At 39.6% G+C, this 21,307-nt stretch overlaps 1 protein-coding gene across 2 annotated transcripts; it reads left to right on the forward strand.

Annotated features, from left to right (window-relative positions):
• Positions 1 to 3,807: 3,807 nt before the first annotated feature.
• On the forward strand, positions 3,808 to 17,499 carry LIG3 (DNA ligase 3). Of its 2 annotated transcripts, none has more exons than XM_053454888.1 (21): positions 3,808 to 3,958; positions 5,451 to 5,914; positions 6,186 to 6,323; positions 6,632 to 6,832; positions 7,364 to 7,515; positions 7,815 to 7,981; positions 8,353 to 8,430; positions 8,818 to 8,977; positions 9,424 to 9,579; positions 9,679 to 9,810; positions 10,005 to 10,084; positions 10,161 to 10,248; positions 10,328 to 10,405; positions 10,487 to 10,610; positions 10,721 to 10,863; positions 11,573 to 11,647; positions 12,175 to 12,321; positions 13,944 to 14,130; positions 14,429 to 14,520; positions 15,567 to 15,632; positions 16,323 to 17,499. In XM_053454888.1, exons 2-21 carry the CDS (start codon positions 5,458 to 5,460, stop codon positions 16,557 to 16,559), a joined length of 2,958 nt encoding a protein of 985 aa, XP_053310863.1. In that variant the 5' UTR covers positions 3,808 to 3,958; positions 5,451 to 5,457; the 3' UTR covers positions 16,560 to 17,499. The 2 variants fall into 2 exon arrangements, with proteins under 2 accessions (XP_053310863.1, XP_053310864.1); XM_053454889.1 differs by having other exon boundaries at positions 3,824 to 4,021.
• The last annotated feature ends 3,808 nt before the right edge of the window (positions 17,500 to 21,307 follow it).

Here is a 21,307-nt window from a genome sequence, read left to right on the forward strand (position 1 = left end):
AACTTATAACATGCTTTCCTGACAAGCATAATGCGGTTCATAGATGCTTTTCTCATCCAGCTCCTCATCAATCTGTGAGTTGCCAAAGGATTTCAAGCAGGTTCTCCAGGGCACAACAGTTGTTCCAAATCGACGTAGCAGCTCATCCTGCATTGACCTCGAAAGAGGAAAATAGAAATAAGGGTAAGCACAAAAGGGAAGCCACATTCCAGTAAGATTTGAATAGCCCCAACCACCCTGAAGGCCTGATTCCAAGTTATGAGGGGTGCATGGTTTCATTGGCTGATGCTGGCAGAGTGACCCAAATCCCTTTGATGAAATCATGCAATTTTAATGCATGAACTGGCTATTACACATGCACTACTAAACACTTAGTAAGGTGTTTTCAAGGTCACCAGGCAGCTAGCTGTGATGTATCCCTTTAAAATGTATTCCAAAGTGGAGGGGGCTTATCCATGGTGAATGGTTTGCAGGAAACCATTTACTACAAACACTAAATACATATACCTTATAGGAGAGAGAAGGTGTGATAGAAAAATTGAAATACTTCAAAGGATTTAACAAAGTACAGGATGGAGGGGTTTTTAATTTTTTCAAAAGAGGAGAAATGTGTGAACAAGAGGTCATAATCGAAGAGAAAGAACTTGGAGGTTTAGACGTAATAAAAGAAAGTTAATTTTAATCAGAGGATGGAAATCAATGTAACATCCGGCCAGCAAAAGTGGCAGAGGCTAAAACAGTGGGGGAGCTTAATCATGCACGGGTCAGGCACAAAGCCATCTCCACTCTAAGACGAGATCAAGGACTTGATTAAGGTCAGAGTCTTTACATCAGGACAAATGGGCAGACTAGATGGGCCGAATGGTTCTTATGGAATCCAAGTTTTTAACAACAAGGGCAAGGGGCCTGACAATTTTAGGCTGGTGGTGCATTTAGCTGTAACATGGCCACTGAGATTAGAAGGTTAAGGGAAGATATAATGAATAGAGGGGAAAAATGTTACTAAATTGGCAATGCAATGTTAAATAAGGAGGGGAGAATGGGCAAGGGGCGGTCAGTATGGGTTGTTAAAAGTAATGCTTGGCAAAACAAGTGGCGAAGGGGAGTATCTTCCTTATAACTTCCAGGCAGGGAGGTATTGGAGGACTGAACCAGATTGGGTGAAGGATTGGTGCGGAAATAAGCAGAGAGAAAAGCATGCAAAAGGGGAATGAAACGGGGAGGCAAAGAAGACTGCACTTTTTCCCCCCACATAGTCTCCGAATATAGGCCGCACCCCCACTTTAAGTGTTTAAAGTGGGGGTGCGGCCTATATTCGGGGTTTAGCACAGGAATGCGCAATTCGTATCGCCCGACGCCCGGGACATGCAGTTCTGGGCGCCGGGCAGGCAGCAGGGTTAGGATACAGATCCCCTGCAGCGCTGCAGGGGACCTGCATCCTACTCTCTGATACGCTCAGACAGCCTCCCCTGCCAGCACTTTCCACGGGGAGAAGTGCCGGCACGGAAGATTGTGTAAGCGCATCTCGCAGACGCTCACCGGCTGCTGCGATGCGCGTTAACAACCTCCGCTGGCGGCACGTCTGCTCAATGTGCTTTAACAAGCTCCCTTGCCGGGAATTCCCACGGGGGGAGTCCCGGCAAGAGAGATTGTTAAAGCACATCTGCTTCTCATCATTGCCAGGGTCTCTGCCACATCTATGTGGAATCAACAGAGTCCACCACTGTCGCTTGTAAAGCAGAAAAAAGAAAACAAGTTAATGAGCCACCTTAAAAGGCCGCACACACTATTGAGGCAAGCAATTTGCCTTACCACAGAGCCCTCTTTTACCCAATAGTGCACTGACCCAGACAACAGCCCTATGCATAGATGACCATCAGCCTCACCTCCAGCCCAGTATCTGGTTGTTGTTTTTGCTTCGGGATGTGTTGTGATCATATGCCTGATTCCCTGGACTTTGACCTCTGCCTTGATACACCATTTGTGAACCCTGTCTGCCTGCCCTGACCTCTGCTTACGTTTGACTCTGCTTCTGGATATCCTGTACCCTGTATGTACCGCGTACCTATTTTGCCCCCGTGCACACGCTCACTGCTTGAGTAATTCCTCCATACTGTCACTCTGAGCAGTGTTATTTTGCAAGGGTGTACGCCATCTCCCGCAACTGGGCTCCAGCTCCTGGTAAATCCTGACATTGGGTGTCGGTGTGACAGAGCCTGTCCTGGTGTGTGTGTGTGTTTGGTGTGTCAGAGCCTGTCCTGATGTGTGTTTGGGTGTTGGTGGGGCAGAACCTGTCCTGGTGTATGTGTTTGGGTGTCGGTGTGGCAGAGGCTGTCCTGGTGTGTGTGTGTTTGGGTGTTGGTGTGACGGAGCATGTCCCGGTGTGTGTGTGTTTGGGTGTCAGTGTGGCAGAGCCTATCCTGGTGTGTGTGCTTGGGTGTTGGTGTGGCAGAGCCTGTCCTGGTGTGTGTGTTTGGGTGTTGGTTTGACAGAGCATGTCCCGGTGCGTGTGTGTGTGTGTGTGTTTGGGTGTCAGCGTGGCAGAGCCTGTCCTGGTGTGTGTGTTTGGTGGACGGTGTGGTAGAGCCTGTCCTGGTGTGTATTTGAGTGTCGGTGTGGCAGAGCCTGCCCTAGTGTGTGTTTGGGTGTCGGTGTGGCAGAGCCTGTCCCGGTGTATGTGTGTTTGAGTGTCGGTGTGGTCGAGCCTGTCCTGGTGTGTGTTTGGGTGTCGGTGTGGCAGAGCCTGTCCTGGTGTGTGTGTGTTTGAGTGTCGGTGTGGCAGAGCCTTGGCCTGGTGTGTGTGTTTGGGGGTCGGTGCACTGATTTATCTGCCAAGCATTGATGTCATCTTTATCAAGTACACATCGATGCCGAGGAGTTTAAATTCTGCCTTTATTTCAATAAAATGGCCACCAAAATCCTCAGCACCAGACCCATGATGCTCTTAATCCGGCCCTGCCTCCAGTGTGCATTAGCTACGGTGCGTTCCCACGGTGTGCTCCAGCCTTGTGCAGTTTTATTTGGCAAAACTTGTTTTAAATGGTTTGTGGACTGACTTTGTTTTACTGTTTAAGTAATTCAGTATTGATAGAACGACATTGCGGATCAAAGTTGATCAAAACAACGTTTCCACTGCTTTTTTCATTATCACCAAATTTACCCTGTATTAATATGCATTATAAAGCTAAGGCCATATCTCAGAGAAAAATTAGTGCGGCCCACGCACATATACATTTCCAAAGAAGTGGCCCACTGCAGAAAAAAACTGTACTGGACCTGACCACTAGGGGGCCAAAGGTCATTTTGCAGGATAGAAAATAGCTCACACACATTAAGCAAGCTATTTACAGTCACTGGAAAGGACTTGGCCCTTTTACCGGACAAGAACTAGAGGAACCATAAAAAATGAGAGGAAGGAAATTATGATTGGAAACGAGATAGCAAACGTGCAAAAACCCTTCATTCCTTAAGTTTAGGAAAAAAGCCTTAGTCCTTAAGAGGTTAAACATCGATCTCCGAACAAAATACTGTTACCAACATGCTTTTAATACTCCCCTCCATGCCCTTACATACTATACATCACTATACATACACATTGCAGGGCTGAGCTTTCAGTACTAAAAGATCATTTCAAGCCATTCCCTTAACATGTTAAAAGCCAGTACGGCTTTAGAGCTCATGAGCCACGCAGTGTTGCAAGGAAACACGGATAACGGAGTGTATCACTCCGCGGCGTCGACAATGTAAGCGCTGTTTCTCTCTTATTTGCCCTCCTATAATATATTCCACAAAACGAGTCTTTAACCGTGACGTCAGCTCCCCTGCTGGTTTACCGCCTCGCGCAGGGATCTTTCCTTTTGAGCACGGGCGCCTGGATTTAAAGGGAAAGTCAGCGCCGTTCACGGCGTTATAGGCCGCCCCAAACACCAGGACTTTTCCTAAAGGCGCCGACATTAGGGTGAGCATGCACTCTCTATTATAAGAGGGAGGGAAGTGAGCCACAGTGGAGAGGGCAGAAATGGTATGTATTGCCATGTATTCGCCATGGTTTTCGCTCCGTATTGTGAGCGCTGCATGGCCGGCTCGCAGCATTAGGCAGTGCCTGAGGTAATTAAGCCAGCGCCGTGAAGGAGCTGCAGTTGGTTCATACTGAAGGGGTGAGACGTGTCCTCATGTTCGGTTGTTGTGCAGTTCCCTGTAAACCTTACTCCCAAGTGTTTTGGAGGCATAGTCCCTTCTCGAGACCCAATTCCTTCGCTCCTTCCCTCACCCAATGGGACTCGTCTCTAGTGTTTAGAAGGCTTGCTAAGTGTTGGTGCTCTACTGTCCTAAAAGTAACAAATATGTATAAAAACGGAAAATGTCTTTATAAATTACATTGCGTGACTAAAATCTATTAACTTTTAAAAAATAGCTCTCAATCGGTCACATAAGTGTTGGTAAAGGCCTTCTCGCCGATACCCCCCCCCCCCCCGATTTCTGTTAACCTATATTATCAATTTATGATGCTTTTCCCCTTTAATGTGTTTAAAAGGTGGCACCTTAAATCCTCAGCACCTTAACAGTTGATCTAGAAACTGTGTGTATGCCACATCATTATGCAAATACACCGTCTATCTACAGGATGTTTTGATATATATCAGGCTTTTACTCTAAGATTATTGACATGAGTATGTTGTGGAAATCAGGCCTGTTACTCTTGACTATTACTGCAGGTTAACACTTAAATGTAAGCAACATGTAAAAAACATTGTGAATCTGTCCAGCAGCCATCTACAAGGTAATCATGTTGAGCCGAACTGTGTGATTGTGAGGGGGCCATGTGGACAAGGTAAAAGGATCATCACTATTCTCCTTAGCCAGCCCATTAACACTATGGAGGACTGTGCCGTGCATCCTTAAGAAGTGACGTCAGATGCGTGAAGGGGCAGCTGTTGGTTTCTGCCTTGCGTTGTGCTATAGATATATACACCACTGATGGGTATATATGTAACAATGTTAGAAAACAATGTGTAGAACAAATTATTTTGGTTATTCTAATTACTTAGTAGCAAAGAATTTAAGAACTCTTTCTCATGGTTATGTCGCATAATATTGTGCTTTGTAACTTTTTGAAATGCTCTAAATGTTATGTTTCTGAACATAGTGTTAGAGCTGCTGAAAATATGACCCAAGTGCGCTTTATAGAACAAACTTTATTGTAATAAAGTAGTGCATTCCCAGGAAAAACGGGAAAGTGTAACCAGTAACCCATAATAATTAGCGTTAACTGTGTGGCCTGCTTGTGGTCAAAAGTTGTTGTCTTAGAATTGTGGACTGAAATAGTGTCAATGCCAACTGGATATAAGATGAAACCATATAAGATTTTTTTTTTTTTTTTTTTTTTGTCCTTTTTTGACTGTGTCTTTTTTGTGGTCTGCAATAAAACATTTCTAACATTTTCTCCTCAGAATTTTTATGAAAGCTTCCTTTAAGTTCCTAATTCTTCAGACAGCACGGACATTTTATCAGCTGTCAGCAAAGGCGCCTACGAAATTTTCTGTTCCGCTTCACTTTCCAAGACATCCAGTTCTTCATCAGGGCATCGGTCGCTTAAATTGTGCTGTGAGGGTCTGCAACTGTCACAGTATGGCAGAGCAGCGGTACTTGGTAGAGTATGCCAAACGTGGCACTGCTGGTTGCAAAAAATGCAAGGAGAAGATTGGCAAGGGATTGGTACGCATAGGCAAAGTGGTTCCAAACCCTTTCAGCGAGTCTGCTGGGGACATGAAAGAGTGGTACCATGTCAAGTGCATGTTTGAGAAACTTGAGCGAGCAAGGGCAACCACCAAGAAGATTGATGATCTTACTGAACTGGAAGGATGGCAAGAGCTTCAAGACCCTGAGAGAGATCTGATTACTCAGCACATCAAAGGTGATTTTTATTATTATTTTGCTTTTCCTTGTCCTGGTGTGTTGTGGCTGATTAGCTGTGTCACGGTTGAAATACCACTCATTTGTGTTAGTAGTCCTTTCATATTGATGCAACTCACCCACCACCACTTGTGAAGGACTATTTTGGAGATGAAAATGCTGCCAGTGTGGTCCTTCCATGATACTAAGTCAATTTGCTGGGCATTTTATATTTAGTACACTTTTAGCATGTCTATTTAAAAATCTTTTGCAACTGTCTATTTTGTTTCCAGAACTTGCTGCCAAAGCAGGAGCCACACCTCGAAAAAAGACCCCATCGAAGGCAAACCAGTCTCCAGCAGCACAGGCATCGGCAACCAATAAAGCGCCAGCAACGAGCCCTTCCCCTCTCAAATTTTCAGGATTCTCTGGTAAAGCCTTATTTTACACAGTACACACATGGTTATTCCTATATCTTACTGGGCCATATGGTATAGGCCAATGCAAACGACTATGTATTGCCCCAGACCCTCAGCCTGTCCTTTAAAATCTTTGAAAGCTTTGGGTCACAATAAGTGGACCAGGTCTAGACCCACTAAGGAAATGTCCTGTGAATAAGAGTGGATGTACTTTTATATATTTGATGCAATAAATCTCAAAACGTGTTTTTGAAATATAAATTCATGTCTACTTTTTTTTTTTTTTTTTTATTTCCTCCGGTTAATTGTCCTCCTTACAGCAAAATCACCCCAGGCTCCAGCTCCACCCATACCCAGTTCTAGTAGCGGTTCAAGTCTTTCAACGGCAAAGTGTGACCCCAAACATAAAGACTGCCTTCTGCGTGAGTTTCGTAAGCTCTGTGCGATGGTTGCTGAGCAGTCAAGCTACAACACCAAGACACAGATCATCCATGACTTCCTCACCAAGGGCACCAGTGGTGGTATGTTGACAAAAGACACAAGCTATAATTATTGGATCTTGTACTAAAGGGGAAAGAAAGAAACCAAGTTCTAGAAAGCAATTAGAAATAGCATCTAGTTGAGCGAAACCTGGTGAATTTCAAAAAATCTGATGATTGAAAATAGCTTCATAGCAATGTTTAAAAGGACCAGATTGTGGCATTTATTTAGGTTCTTTTATCTTCAAAAGTTAACAAATTCAGTTTCGAGAGCGTGATTAAGAAAACAGTCCCGCTCGGGCTCTAGTGTGATCTAATTACAAAACCTTGTGTAAATCAGAACGGCATACGAGCTACCAATGGTTGTCTGTGTGATATAGAGACATTTACAAGCTTCACGTATGGCTTTTTAGCTCATGTAACATACAACAGCAGATGTCTCTGTATGTTATATTTTTTCTTCTGTGCAAAATGTACAGCATTACAAATGTGAGACCAAACCTAATATCTTGATAAAATAGATAATGCACATCTCTAAAGTGTTCATGGTGGCTTTTTTCCCATTTGGTGCAGATGGTTTCCATGGCGATACGTACCTGACAGTAAAGCTGTTATTACCGGGAGTCATTAAGAGTGTGTACAACCTGAACGATAAGCAGATTGTCAAGCTCTTCAGCCGTATTTTTAACTGCAACCAAGATGACATGGTTCGGGATCTTGAACAGGTATGTCACAAAACATGAAGGAATGCTTTTAATCTTGTGCAAGGCAGTAAACCAGCAATGAAGACATCTGGGTTGTTTGACACCTTGCAGCGGTCAAAAAGACAAAAATAGAAATGTGTGTGTGAACATTTTTTACCGTTTTTATATCTCCGTTCACACCTGCACTGATTTTGTTGGTCGTTTTTCTAATCAGTAAGTATTCATTGAAGTAGTGGAGGAAGAGCTTCTTTGCACCAGCCATGCCACAGAAGTTTTTTTTTTTTTAATTTCCTAATACTATATTTTGCTTTTATGATTAGGGAGATGTCTCAGAGACTGTTCGTATTTTCTTTGAAGACAGCAAACATTTCCCTCCAGCCGCTAAAAGTCTTTTAACGATTCACGATGTGGACGATATGCTCACCCAGCTCTCCAAGATGACCAAAGAAGAGGACCAACAGAAAGTCCTGGAAGACATTGCCAGCAGGTGCAATGTTACTGTGTAGTAGAGATTTGTATAAATGTTTGTTTAAAATATTTTTATGTAAACGTACATCAAGGTTAGTTTTAAAGCATCAAGCAGTAAAGCGATAAACGGTGAATGGGGGAAGACTTGATGATAAAAAATTATCTAGCATTCTAAGATTATACAATATTAACTGTACTGGAGTTTTTTTATTCTGTGTTTCAATTTCTGTAATTTTGGTTTTATTTTTACTTTTCATTGTATTGTCCCAAACAACTAATGCTGAAAAACCTTTGCCAGCAGGGTTCATGGTTTGCCTTGATAGGCATAGTTTTAGTTTACAGAATAATTTGTTGGTGAACCAGTGCACTTACAAAAAATTTTTTGTACAGGTGTACCAGCAATGACCTGAAATGTATCATCCGTCTCATCAAACATGACCTGAAAATGAATTCTGGTGCTAAGCATGTGTAAGTAATTTTGTTTGGTACTCCTCTAGATAGGTGTTGTGTGGATTTGTTCCTTCATCCATCTTGACCTGTGTAATTCTTTCAGCCCATTAATACATTCGGCAGGAGTTGAATATATCAGTTTTGTAATTAAATGTAGTGTTTGAGTGTATATTTCTCATTGTACTACTGTAACTTGAACCACAACCATAATAAACTTTATTATTATGAAAACGTCATAAAAAGTGAGTTGGAGAGGCAAGAGGTCAAAACTTGTCTACAGGGGACGGTTTATTCCAAAAATTCTGGATTTGAAAAAAATCCTTCTTGTGACTCGTTGCTGTAATCAAGCAAAAATGCCACCCTAATCATACATAACATAAACATCAGCTATGTTTTCCCTTTCAGATTGGATGCTCTTGATCCCAATGCATATGATGCATTTAAAGCTTCTCGCAATCTGGGGGATGTTGTGGAGAGAGTTTTACGCAACCAACAGGAAGCACCAGGAATGAAACGCACACTTAGCGTTCAGGCTTCCCTGATGACCCCTGTTCAACCCATGCTGGTGAGGAGCCCGCTGTTGCTATGATAACGTTAACCCATGAATAACTTACCAGGTGTTTAGTGCATTCATTTGTATATCAGTTAACATTTGTGTTTGAACTAAGTGCAGACATACCCAAAGGATAGCAATCAGCCTGATTTGGAATAGAAGCTTCTATGATTTTGATCTGTTTTTTTATTAAGTCTTTCACAATCACGTGTTTTCTAATAAATTAAGATTTAGTGTGCCAGCTGTTTGATTACATTTCTTCTATAAAACACTGGTTGTGCATCTGATAAAATAGCAACAGAATGTGTTTATTTTTTTTTTTGTTTTAAGCAGCATGGATTTCTACTGCTCTCTCATACAAAGCTTATACATTCTTTATTATGTATAGCTTTCTTGTGTATTAAACTGTTTTTTGGAGTGTTTTCACTTTTCACTTTTTCTCCTCCCCCGCACCATAGGCTGAGGCCTGCAAATCTATAGAGTACGCCATGAAGAAATGCCCAAATGGAATGTATGCCGAAATAAAGTATGATGGGGAGAGAGTTCAAGTACACAAAAGTGGTGATCACTTCAGCTACTTCAGCCGTAGCCTTAAGCCTGTTCTTCCCCATAAGGCAAGGTTTTTAGTTTGCAGTGTTTGTCTTAACTAATACACACATTTACATAATACTTTTTTTCATAAAAGCAAAACTCTTTAATTGTTTTTATTCTAGGTTGCTCATTTCAAGGATTATATTCCTAAAGCTTTTCCTGGCGGGAACAGCATAATCTTGGATGCTGAAGTTCTTCTGATTGATACCAATACAGGCAAGCCCCTGCCCTTTGGAACGCTGGGTGTTCACAAGGTACAGTTTGGATTCTAAACTCTTCTAGCCTTTTTCTCTATCGCTTTCTTTCCAAATGGAATGCTTCAGTAACACCTGTAACTATAGGAGGAGATGCAGGATGTTAACTGTATGTTTCACTTAATACTTTACATTAACGGCAATACAAACACCATGTATTTGGATATTTAAATAAGTTTTGTTTTCTTTTGCAGAAAGCGGCTTTCAAGGATGCAAATGTGTGCCTTTTTGTCTTCGACTGCATCTACTTTAACGGAGTTAGCTTAATGGACAGGTATTTGGGACAGGGTGCTAATCTGATAATAAAGCACTCTTCTGTACCTACCTCTGACCAGTATGTTCTTTCACAGGCCACTTTGCGAGCGGCGGAAGTTTATGCGTGATAATATGGTGGAGATTGCCAACCACGTTATGTTCTCTGAGATGAAACATGTCACAGTGAGTTACTCACCTTAAGTGCTTTTTGCTGTTAATTTTTTTTGGTCTGTATAGCTAACAAATACACTTGATTTTCTAGAAAGCTACAGATCTGGCTGACATGATCACTCGTGTAATCAGAGAGGGTTTGGAAGGACTTGTCTTAAAGGATTTAAAGGTAAGCATTACAGAAGAGGATATTTTAAACTGCGTGGACATAATTAGCACCGTCTTATGATGCTTTTGTTTTTGATAACAGGGGATCTATGAGCCAGGCAAACGCCACTGGTTAAAAGTGAAGAAGGACTACTTAAATGAAGGTGCAATGGCAGACACTGCTGACTTGGCTGTCTTGGGTGCATATTATGGAAAGGGAGCAAATGGTAAGTGTATTTGGAAATCTGAGTCTGTGCAATAGTGAAAGCATCTGTGTTCTAAAATGACAGGCAGTGTTCTATAATTCTAATTGTTACTACTTTCACCCTCATGTTAGGTGGCATGATGTCAATCTTCCTTATGGGCTGTTATGACCCACAAAGCCAGAAGTGGTGTACTGTGACCAAGTGCTCAAGTGGTTATGATGATGCTACACTTGCACGTCTTCAGAAGGAGCTGGACATGGTGAAGATCAGCAAAGTGAGATTTTTCAATTTTTTTTTTTTTTTTTTTAAGTTTCTTATAACTTTGTGATCATACTTTGGGTTAAGAAGTTTTTAAATCAAATTAATGTGTAGGCATCACCAAGTAACAAACTTCTTCGGTTTACATGAACATAAAGATTTCAGGACTGGATTTATTTTTTATGTCCAAAAGATTTTTTTAAACCATGATTTCCCTTTTCCATATTTGTACCCACACAAATTATATATAGTTTTTTTCAGGTTAAGTAGGACACCGTAGGCTCCACGCTAACCAATGACATAATTTACGTTGGTCAGCATCCCCTAATTAGTCACACCTCACATTCCTTTTTTTATGTTGAAGAGGGCCACGTCCATACTTTACTTAATGCCCTGTATTATATACTTAATAGTGCAGGGTCGTACCGAGCACTTTTATACTTGATCAGTTGGCAGTAAGCTAGCAATGCTGGCTCCAGGTTGTCAATGGACAGCCTGATTTTCTTTGTAGTGGCAGGGAGACGGGGAGACCTGTACGTCCATATGGGAGTGCTAAAGGTGTATGGTTTTAGGATTGTGCATGCCTTGGTATATATTACTACTACCACTACTACTATTCATGTAGCCTGACATTGTGTTCCTCAAAAAGATGAAAGGAACCATGGAAAGGTTGAAATCCTTTAAAGGGAGACACTTCAGAAATCATATGTAATCTTCCTTCATAGGATCCATCCAAACTACCTGTATGGCTGAAGATCAACAAGAATTACTACCCGGATTTTATTATACGGGATCCTGAGGTAATACAGTGAAATGTTTTAATAGCATTAAGTAATATTTCCAAAGTGATGTTTCATCGGTCAAGTATATTGCTGAGAAGCATTCATCAAAGTATTGTTGACAAAGTCAGTAATGTGTTATTCTTTGTCAAAGCTTAGATTGGGGATATTGGCCTAAGATTGCCGGTAAGCAATAGTTTTTGCACCCCTGAATCTCATTAATTTTTGTATTCAAGCAGGGATTTTGGATTTGGTCTTTCTTTACCAATATGTTTTACATTGCAAAAAAATGTGATGGTATTATATAAATCAATAGCTTGGGGGGGGGGGGAGTTTTGTGTTGGAAGGACGTATATTAACTCTACTATAAAATGCTTTAATACCGTAATCCTTCCAATTCAGTTTACAGATGCATAATTAACAAAATATGTAATGTTTTCTATGTACTTTGTGGAAACAAATTTAGGGGATGTTTGTGTATTAAGTTCTTTATCGGTATGTTATACAACAATGTTCTTTTTATTTTATTTTTTGTCATTCTGCTGCAGAAAGCTCCCATTTGGGAAATAACTGGAGCAGAGTTCTCTAAAGCAGAGGCCCACACGGCAGGTGGTCTCTCTATTCGGTTTCCGCGCTGCACCCGTTTCCGTGATGACAAAGACTGGAAAAGTGCAACGACCCTCCAACAGCTAAAGGTAGGGCTATGGCCCTCATTTATTTTGGTAGTTTAGGAAGATTTACAAAATACAGGTAAACAAGATTCAAATGTTGTGACAGCTATGGTGGAGAACACATAATAGCTCACTAATCATTTTATTGCATGGCATAAGGTTGTTAAGGTTACATTATTAGAGGGCTGCACAAAAGGTATATGTTTATGCATGATTAACTGTCACAGAAGGAATCATTACCACTGAAAAACAAAATCAGGCTTTTTTCTTTGATTATACTAAACATGTTATAGTGAACATCTGATTTTGTAGAAGTGTGGTATTGTGTGTGTGTGTGTGTGTGTGCTGTGCTGTGAACATTTTACCCCTTTAAAATATAGGCATTCTGAACTTTGTTTTTTAGCGGTTTTAAAGCTATGGAGACCACCTCTTATCCTTTAGGAACATATGTAGCTTTAACTAAACCTAGTAAACTCATTTGCATTCGATATCTCAAGAACATATAATAAGCCCTTAAATTTAAGCACATTCCATCATTCTTACTTTCTTAAGATTGTAACTGTAGCTGCTGTGCAATTACTTATCTAAATTTCAAGGCTGTTTGTTCACATCCAAATTACATGCTGTGAAATGCTTTTGAATGTTTTATGTAGGATGATTGAACTGTTTTGGAAAGCACATTTCCATTTGTGTTATGGTTGGTGTTCATGTATGTACAGGTTTTATTGATTTCACATTTGTTGTAATAAAAGCCATGCAGACAAACTTATGACAACAAAGGGATGCATGAATTAATGTAGGCTGATATTCTGCTTGCCATCGATCAATTATAATTATGGTAAAATAATGAAACAAGGGTATGTTTGTTTTTTTTCAAGGGGCTCATCAGCCAACACACTTGGTGTGTTTGATAGCAGAGTGTCACTTTTAAAAGACAAGTTTTTTATATTCTTATTTGTCTTGTAATACAACCTCAAGTAGAGGACTGACTATAAGGACTATGCTTGCAGACAACCTCTGCTGCTGCTCCCAGGGCTTCTATGACAGAGCACCTGCATGAAATGATCTTCCGGCACTTCGCCATATAAGCCCCGGCAGCAGTGGAGGTTGTCTACATGCATCATGCAGATGTCTACCGGCTTCCCCCACTAGAGATCAGGGAGTGCAGGGGGCGGCAGAGTGGGGCAGATGTGCATAACTTGGGGACAGGTTGGCAAATAAAAACAAGAAATGCATTTTTCTCAAAAATTTACATGTGAATTAATATTTTCTAGTTAACCCTTTTAATTATTGGGTAGTCTTATATTCAGGTTTCCTTTTTTTCTAAATTAATATTAAAATTTTAGAGGGTTGTGTAATTGAACAAATACGGTACATAAAATTCCCCCCCTTTGAAAATACATGGAGGCATTCAGATGCATCCTATACATGAACACACTTTCCCCACCCCCAACCATCTCCTTGGCATGCAGGAGATGTGTTCGGTCAAACATCTTTCCAGCTTGCTACTGCTTATGTGCCTTTACTCTCCATCAGCCAGCTCTCACGTGTGCAAGAGTTGCAGGGGGCTAAGGAGATACAATGTTGTGGTGATCATCTGGGTCAGTTTAACAACTCTGCCTTGTATAAACGTCTGTTTGTTTTAGGAGCTTTATCGTTTGTCTAAAGAGAAATCAGACTTCAGCATTGCAGCTACATCGTCTCAGGATGAGGGAGGGTCATCTGAGAGCAGCAGCCGTGAAAATGATGGCAATTCAAGGCCACCCTCTCCTAGTGGCAAAACTCCAAAAGCTGCTACTTCTAAATCCCCTGCCAGAGAAAAAAAGCAAGATAGTAAGTGGCTTATGTTTGATTTCTGTTGGCGTATTGGGCTAGCAGTTCCTACTTGACAAATGGGAACTTCACAAGGTCATACAAAAATAAAACTGATGTTAAATCGCTAAAATAACTCCTCGGCTTAATAGAGAAAGATACTTGGCAGGACTAACCAACAAATTGAATTGGTGGCTGTTTTAAAGCTTCATTGTTCCTTAGCTTGTCTGTACTGGGATGATCAGAGTTCTAGCTCTGTGGGTTGGTGCTTTACGGAATATAGCTTCTGTTGGTTATTTTTCTTTTTTGTTTCCGTTAGGTAAAAAACCACCTCCACCACAGAAAAAGGAAGAGCCACCCAAAGCAGAGAAGCGTAAATTAGAACCTCCAGTTTCTGTGCAGAGTAAAAAGGTTAGTAATTGACATATATATGTATAATATACATACATACCAAAAAGTATATGAACCCTTTGGGAATTACTTGGTTTTCTGCATTAATTGTTCACAAAACAAGTATACACAAATACAATGTGCTTAAGGTAATAACACGCAAACAGATTAATCTTTCATGTCTTTATTTAACACACCCATTAAACAGTCATTCTGACCCTATCCTGTATTATATCTTGATAAACTTGGGGCTGTACAGGCCCCAAATTGGCAAAGCATGTGGGGACTAAATATCAGTCAATGCTGTGCTCCAATGGAACATCAGCATTGAAAGCGTTAAAAAAATAAATAAAAATAAAATAAAAAAAACAACAAAAACCATCACTGACCTGAAAGTCCAGGGTGCTTCCAGGTCAAATGCTGTGAGTTTAGAAAGTGGGCTGATAATGATAAAAAAAAAAAAAAATTTTTAGCTGGTGCCTAGATTCACAACAAATTTGCCAAGCCCTGCTCTAGGGTGTTTTTTTTCTTACTATTTAGAGAGTAGCCACAGTACTAGATCATCTCCATTTATAAAGTTTCTCTGTGGACTGATAAATATGTAAGCATTTTTGAGATTACTTTGTAACACTTTTGGTTGTAGGTCTTCTGGGGCATGTCAGCAGAAGTTTGTTTTGGGGTTTTTGTACGTCAAAGTAGCTCTAAAATTCACCTCCAATCCAGTTTTCATTAACTCTAGATACGTTAGCTTATGTTGAAGTGATTAGCTTCAGGGTTCCCATACTTCTTCCAACCCACACTGTTTGAATTCAATATCAACACGAACAATACAATAACTTGTATGTTGGTTAAAACAGGCTTTGTTGTAACTTAGATGAGGATCATATCTCTTTACGTAAGACTGAAAAGTGAAAATCAACGGAAGTCAATTCTGCCTGCATTAATGGTTCAACTGGGAAATATTTTATTTAATTTCTTTCTGCTTTGTGAGGAAATAGGAACAAAAAATGTGTAAGTTCAAAAAGAACCACATTGTGCTTATTAAATATGTTTGCATTTCTCCACAGTCCAAAAGCTTAGAAGCTAGTCATAGCAATGGACACGGCGTGGCCCAGTTACAGTCTGCTTCCAAGGTATGAAACTATGTAATGTCAGCCCTAAATCCTTTAGGCATGTCCACTGTTACATATTTAGCTATATATAATGTGTCTGGAAGTGTCTCACTTTTAGCTTTATGTTACAGGGAAAGAGAGAGGTGTGAACAGCAGAGGCGAGGTAGATAATGCTTTATAAGAGTTAATAAACTTCAATTAGATCATATATTGTCATTTGATTTCTATCTTGACACTGTCTGGGGCAAGTCTCACTGCTCTTAATAGAATGTGATGAGACAGCTTGGTTTCTTTTTAGTGTTTGAGGCGGATGAGGACATTGGGACAAAACCCTCACAACAGACTTTAACTTCTGTGTTTGTGTCTTAAGTGATTGATAGCCTTGTTGTGGAGCTCTGCGTAACCGTATTATCTATTTAACCCCTTAAAGACAATGGGCGGTCCCTAAACCCATTGAAAACAATGCATTTTGAGCCTGTACATGTACGGGCTTTGTCATTAAGGGGTTAAGTTTTACTCTGAATGTAGTAAATGCACTAAATGTTTACAACATTAAGTTTCTACAAAACCCTGTGTTGGCCAAAGGAGTTCAGATATGCTGGCCATACTTGAAACAGATCATATTGCAAGTGCTTACCAGGAGAGTACTAATGTGCTATTTTGTTTTCAGACCCTTGTGACATTAATGTATAATTTTTAATCTTCTGTTAGACCCTCCTGGATATATTCACTGGTGTAAAGCTATATCTACCTTCCTCAATGGATGATTTTGCCAAGCTCCGTCGCTACTTTGTTGCCTATGATGGAGACCTTGTACCGGAATTTGATGCTCCTTCGGCCACACATGTAATGGGTGACATAGCGGAGAGTTCTCCAGATGCCAAACACGTAACACCACGTTGGATTTGGGAGTGCATCAGGCGCAGACGATTAGTTGCACCATGCTGATGCACATTAGACTTCTGGCCAGATATGACAGTTTGTCTACATTTTGATGTTTACAACAGTGGCATAGGAATAATTGAAAATGTTTTATGCACATGCTCTATCGTGTTGTTGGAGTCACTAGCTGGTATGTTTGTCGGTGATAGAAAAGGCGTAGCCAAAAGAGAAAAAAACACATTCTCTGGATTACGAAGACTGAACCTTACATCTGCAGTTTCATAGTACATAGCCCCTTCCCATTTACCCAAATTAACTTGGGTATAGAAATTTGCTTCTTTTTTCTGTGCCACCGACAACTGGACTGATGCGGCTCTTTGCCGCAGTTCTAAATGTGCTTTTTTTTTTTTTGTAATATATATGCCGGCAGAGGGTATTGACATGAAAGATTACTTTGCATTATTTTCAAAGCACATGTTTGATTGTGACATTTTATATTTCAACAAGGTTGTCTGTGTGGACTTTTAAAATCATTCTTAAATCGAAAAATGAATGGAAAAGCATGAATGTTGCTGAGGCCCCCAACAGTGGAATGGCCATCTGTTTCCTAAGCTGTAACAGGGTGCCCTTACTATTGAGTGATTTATAATTGGTTAAATTTAGCTCTGCAGTCCAATTTGTTAAATGTTAATGCCTATATATGACTGCATTCACAAAGCCATTTAATGAAATTCTGATTATGAGCTCGTGGGTATTTTAGATTTGGCCAGATGAGTTGAATGGCTGCTCTACCCCACTGGTTAACCTAATGTACTATATTAAGCCAATTCATATGGTATTTCAGTTTCTGTCTTTACTTTAAAATGCTTCTTCGTTCAGCAAATCAACGAAGACTGGTTAATCTGAATCGATCAAGGGCCTTTTCGCAACGATAGCATTTTTATACCCCAAAACACTGTAGCATTGTTTTGTTTGCTTCTGTTGAACAGGACCTGTCTGAAAAACACATCGTGTCTGTATTACTTCTTTGTTCAGCAAACCTATTGTATAGGTTTTTGTTTTTTTACTTTGGAGCATATAGGTGGGACACAGATGTCTTTTAGCTGATATTAATATATATATTTAGTTTTTTTTGGGAGGGACCACATAGTACCAGGAAGCGCATGCTAGAGGGGCAGACACTTAAAACTGTGGGATCACTGACAATATCTTCTGAAATGGGAAATCTGCAGTTCTCCCTAAAATTTGCTATAATTGGCGCTTCATAATTTACAGCAAATTGAGGTGAAATTACCTTCCAACAACTTTGTGAAAGTTCCTAAAATTGTAGTGTGTGTGTGTGTTTTTCCTAACCATGATTGGCACACACCCACTCCCATAACCTACCACAAATTCCCCAATTTCTTCTGGTGACACAACAAACCAAGCTGGTAAGGAACTGTATCACACGGAATAGGAAAAAAGCAAAAAAAAAACCAAACAAAAAAACAAATAAGCCCTCTCCTTCTATACCACCAAATGAATAGAAAGCATTAACTGGTGCTACTGGCTGCTTAATAGGTAAGTGGAAACACTTTTGTGCCATGGCAAAAGGCTAGTGCTGTCAGGCTTTATACGGCAAAGCCAGGTGTAAAAGAAAGTAAAGAACCATCAGAGGAAATGTGAAATTAAATTGTCTAAATATATATGTTAATACGCACAGAAAAATCTTGGCTGGTGCTTATTTAAACCTCAGAATCATTGTGCTGCTGTACAAATACACATAAAACATCTGAGAGAGATTTACTTTATTTGTAGCATGTACTGGCGGTATTAGCGTTCAACAAAGCAAGTTAATTTTTATGATTGCAATGTCTGTTTCTGACATCTATGTCTGTGGAGGATTTTTCCGTGGCAAAGAATTCTCACTAATGATCAATCTGTTGGTTTCTCTGATCCGTTGATCTGTTTTTTTTTTTTAAATCACTCCGTAAAGGAACCATGGCAAAAACTATTAAAAATTCCCGAAAAGGAGAAAAGTTATAATTAACTACCAAAGTGATACGTAATCACTGTTTAACTTTCCGTTAATGGATTATTGATGCACAAATGTCTTCACACAAATTTGAAGCTAATCATACCCCTGGAGAGTGTGACTGAGCTTGCTGCTTTTAACATGCTTTTAAAGTAAATAAAAAAAAAAAAAAAAAAAAAAGCTTAGACAGTGCTGATATTATGTCATAAATATTGTCAGCAGGTCACCTCACCTATCTAGGCAAAAGCATTATGAACTCCTGTAAATAATTGCAGATGCTTTTGGGTCATATTGTTATATAAAGACTGGAGCTTACTGCTGGAATTTGGTGAAGCCAAACATATCTGAGTCATTCTGGTGGCTTGAGTACTAATTTATAAAAGGTCTCCAGTCCACCATTGCCAACTGGTTTTATTTGATCATTTATTAAAACGCCATTAATAAGCGGAAGAGGATTCATTTTCCAGTAGGACAACCATCTCAATGACATCTGTCCTTGCTGAAGTCCAAAGAAGAGCAAAGAGTGGTAATTTGCATCGCTTTCCTACCACGATCACTGGACCCTTGCCCCACTGAACAATTTTAGGGTCATTTGAAAATGGAAAAAGCAAAGCGGACTACCATCTGACGATACTCTGGGATGCCGTAAAGGAGAGCTGCAATAACATGGATTGTGAAATTTTACACAAACTTGTAGTAGCAATGCCAGATGGTGTTAAAGTAGTCATTAAGGCAAATGGTAGCCATACCAAATATTGTGAAACTTATATCTTCAGTATGTACAAACATACTTGTGTTTATTTTTATTAGAGAAAATGATGCTAGTTTTGTCAAATTCAATTCTCAGAAATGCTGAAATAAAAGCAAGTTCAAGTCGCCCCCCTCCCCAAAAAAAATTCTTTACTAACACCATAATTATATAAAATTTGTGATTTCATTATGCAAATCCTCAGTGTGCTCTTTATGATCACCAGCTGATGCACCCATGAAGACAGCTTACGAAGGGCTGTGTTGGCAGGACTTATTTCACTATACAAATAAATATGTGGGTATTTCATGGATATCAATTCAAGTACATCTTATAAAAATAATAGAGGTGGTCAGCAGCACCAAACAATCAACAGGTGCAAGAGCCGGGCTCCCTTAACAACAAATAAACAGACCTAGAGGTCTAGGTGTGTGTTGCTTAACACATGGATGCATTTCAGAGTGGGCTATTTAAAAGATATATAAATATATATTATATTAATAATATAGTGTATTATAGATTTGCTACCATTCTTAATCACAAGTGCCAGCAGTTTTACGTTCTGAAAAACAAACTGGAATACCTATAGTACTCATTATTAGTAATTTCCATTTCTGTATTGCAAAAAAAAAAAAAAAGAGCCATTGCTACATTTATTGTAATGTTTCAAACAGCTGGAATGTTATACTGCTTGCCATGAAGGCAATGCTAGTTTGAAAACTTAGCACCAAAATTGCATTTTTAAAATAACCCCATATGTCTCTATTCAGCCAATAAATAAAGGCTACAATAAAACAAGATTTTTCCACATGCGGATATTCCAACCCATCCTAAAATAAAACAAATTTAAAATACCACTCAGACGCCATATTTTTTACAATCAGCTTATAAATTTATTAAACAAAATAAAGCATAACTCTTTTTTAAAAAATATCCCACAACACCTGTAGCGGGTTTAATAAAACTATTTATCTTGCAGAGCTTTATTTATATTTAGAGGCACCGAAGACCATGGTATCACTGCCCACGGAGGACCAACACATTTAGTTCAGTTGAGAATCTAGCCCTTTAATATCGAGTACATCACAGGTAGCAGCTTGGAACATCAAACATATCTTTAAAGTGACTGGCACATCAGATTTTACAATACGAGCATAAAAAAAATGGATTAAGCACTGCATTCACAGGATAAGTCATTACTCCGGAATATTTTATGCTTTAGTATAGTGTTGACTATTACAGTCAACACTATACAAAAGCATAAAATATTCCCGCAGAGAAACAGCATCCACAGCTATCGGATTTCCCAAACCACGTCCCCAGTTACTCAACCATAAAACCTGCCACAATGCAGTTGCTAGTTTCTCTCCAGTTTAGTAAGCAGCACACAATGTAGCGGTAAAATCCATTTAAAGTTATACATTGAGGCATCTCAAGTAGACAGGCCTTGTTCCCCTCAGATCCAACAATTGGGTTTTTGTTCACCTGTTGTAAATAAATTAATTTAAAAAGTACCGTATTGCAGCTCAGGCTTATTTTACCACCACATTTAATACTACACAGTATGTAAAAGAACGGTATTATTTATGACTATACCAAGATGGCATCTCATTGGCCATCTTTAGTGCCCCAATTCACAGGGTAATGATAAGACTTTGGTGATGTTGGAACTTAATGTGTTAGTAAAATAATTCCTGTACCATTGCTACATACAAGAATGGGAATGTTAAGGCAAATACCCGCATTACTAGAAATCTATACAATAAATACATAAAAAACAAAAAATTATCTAAAAGAGTAAGTAATCTAAGAAAGATATTGATGGGTTTAGGACCACCTCACTTTACACACCTGAGTGTTCATACTGCTTTTGTAAAGGGGTGAAGCACTGTGAATGTTGTCTATAAAAAGAGTTATACAAGTTTTGTGCAAAGTGATTAGATTGGTGAATTCACTTTAATAAGAAATTCTGCTTATGATAAGACCCCGTTTCATTCATTTCCCTGTCTTTACACGTTTTTGAATTGCCAATATAATTACAGAATGTTAAAA

Source organism: Spea bombifrons, chromosome 2 (genome assembly GCF_027358695.1).
Source record: "Spea bombifrons isolate aSpeBom1 chromosome 2, aSpeBom1.2.pri, whole genome shotgun sequence".
NCBI classification, from domain to species: Eukaryota; Metazoa; Chordata; class Amphibia; order Anura; family Pelobatidae; genus Spea; species Spea bombifrons.

What these genes read in the sequence shown, in the direction of transcription:
- LIG3 (XM_053454888.1), top strand. Translation starts at nt 5,458, where the DNA reads ATGAAAGCTTCCTTTAAGTTCCTAATTCTTCAGACAGCACGGACATTT. An exon ending in CTGGAAGACATTGCCAGCAG is followed by an intron (nt 7,982 to 8,352) that starts GTGCAATGTTAC and finishes TTTTTTGTACAG; the next exon opens with GTGTACCAGCAATGACCTGA. An exon ending in ACATGGTGAAGATCAGCAAA is followed by an intron (nt 10,864 to 11,572) that starts GTGAGATTTTTC and finishes CTTCCTTCATAG; the next exon opens with GATCCATCCAAACTACCTGT.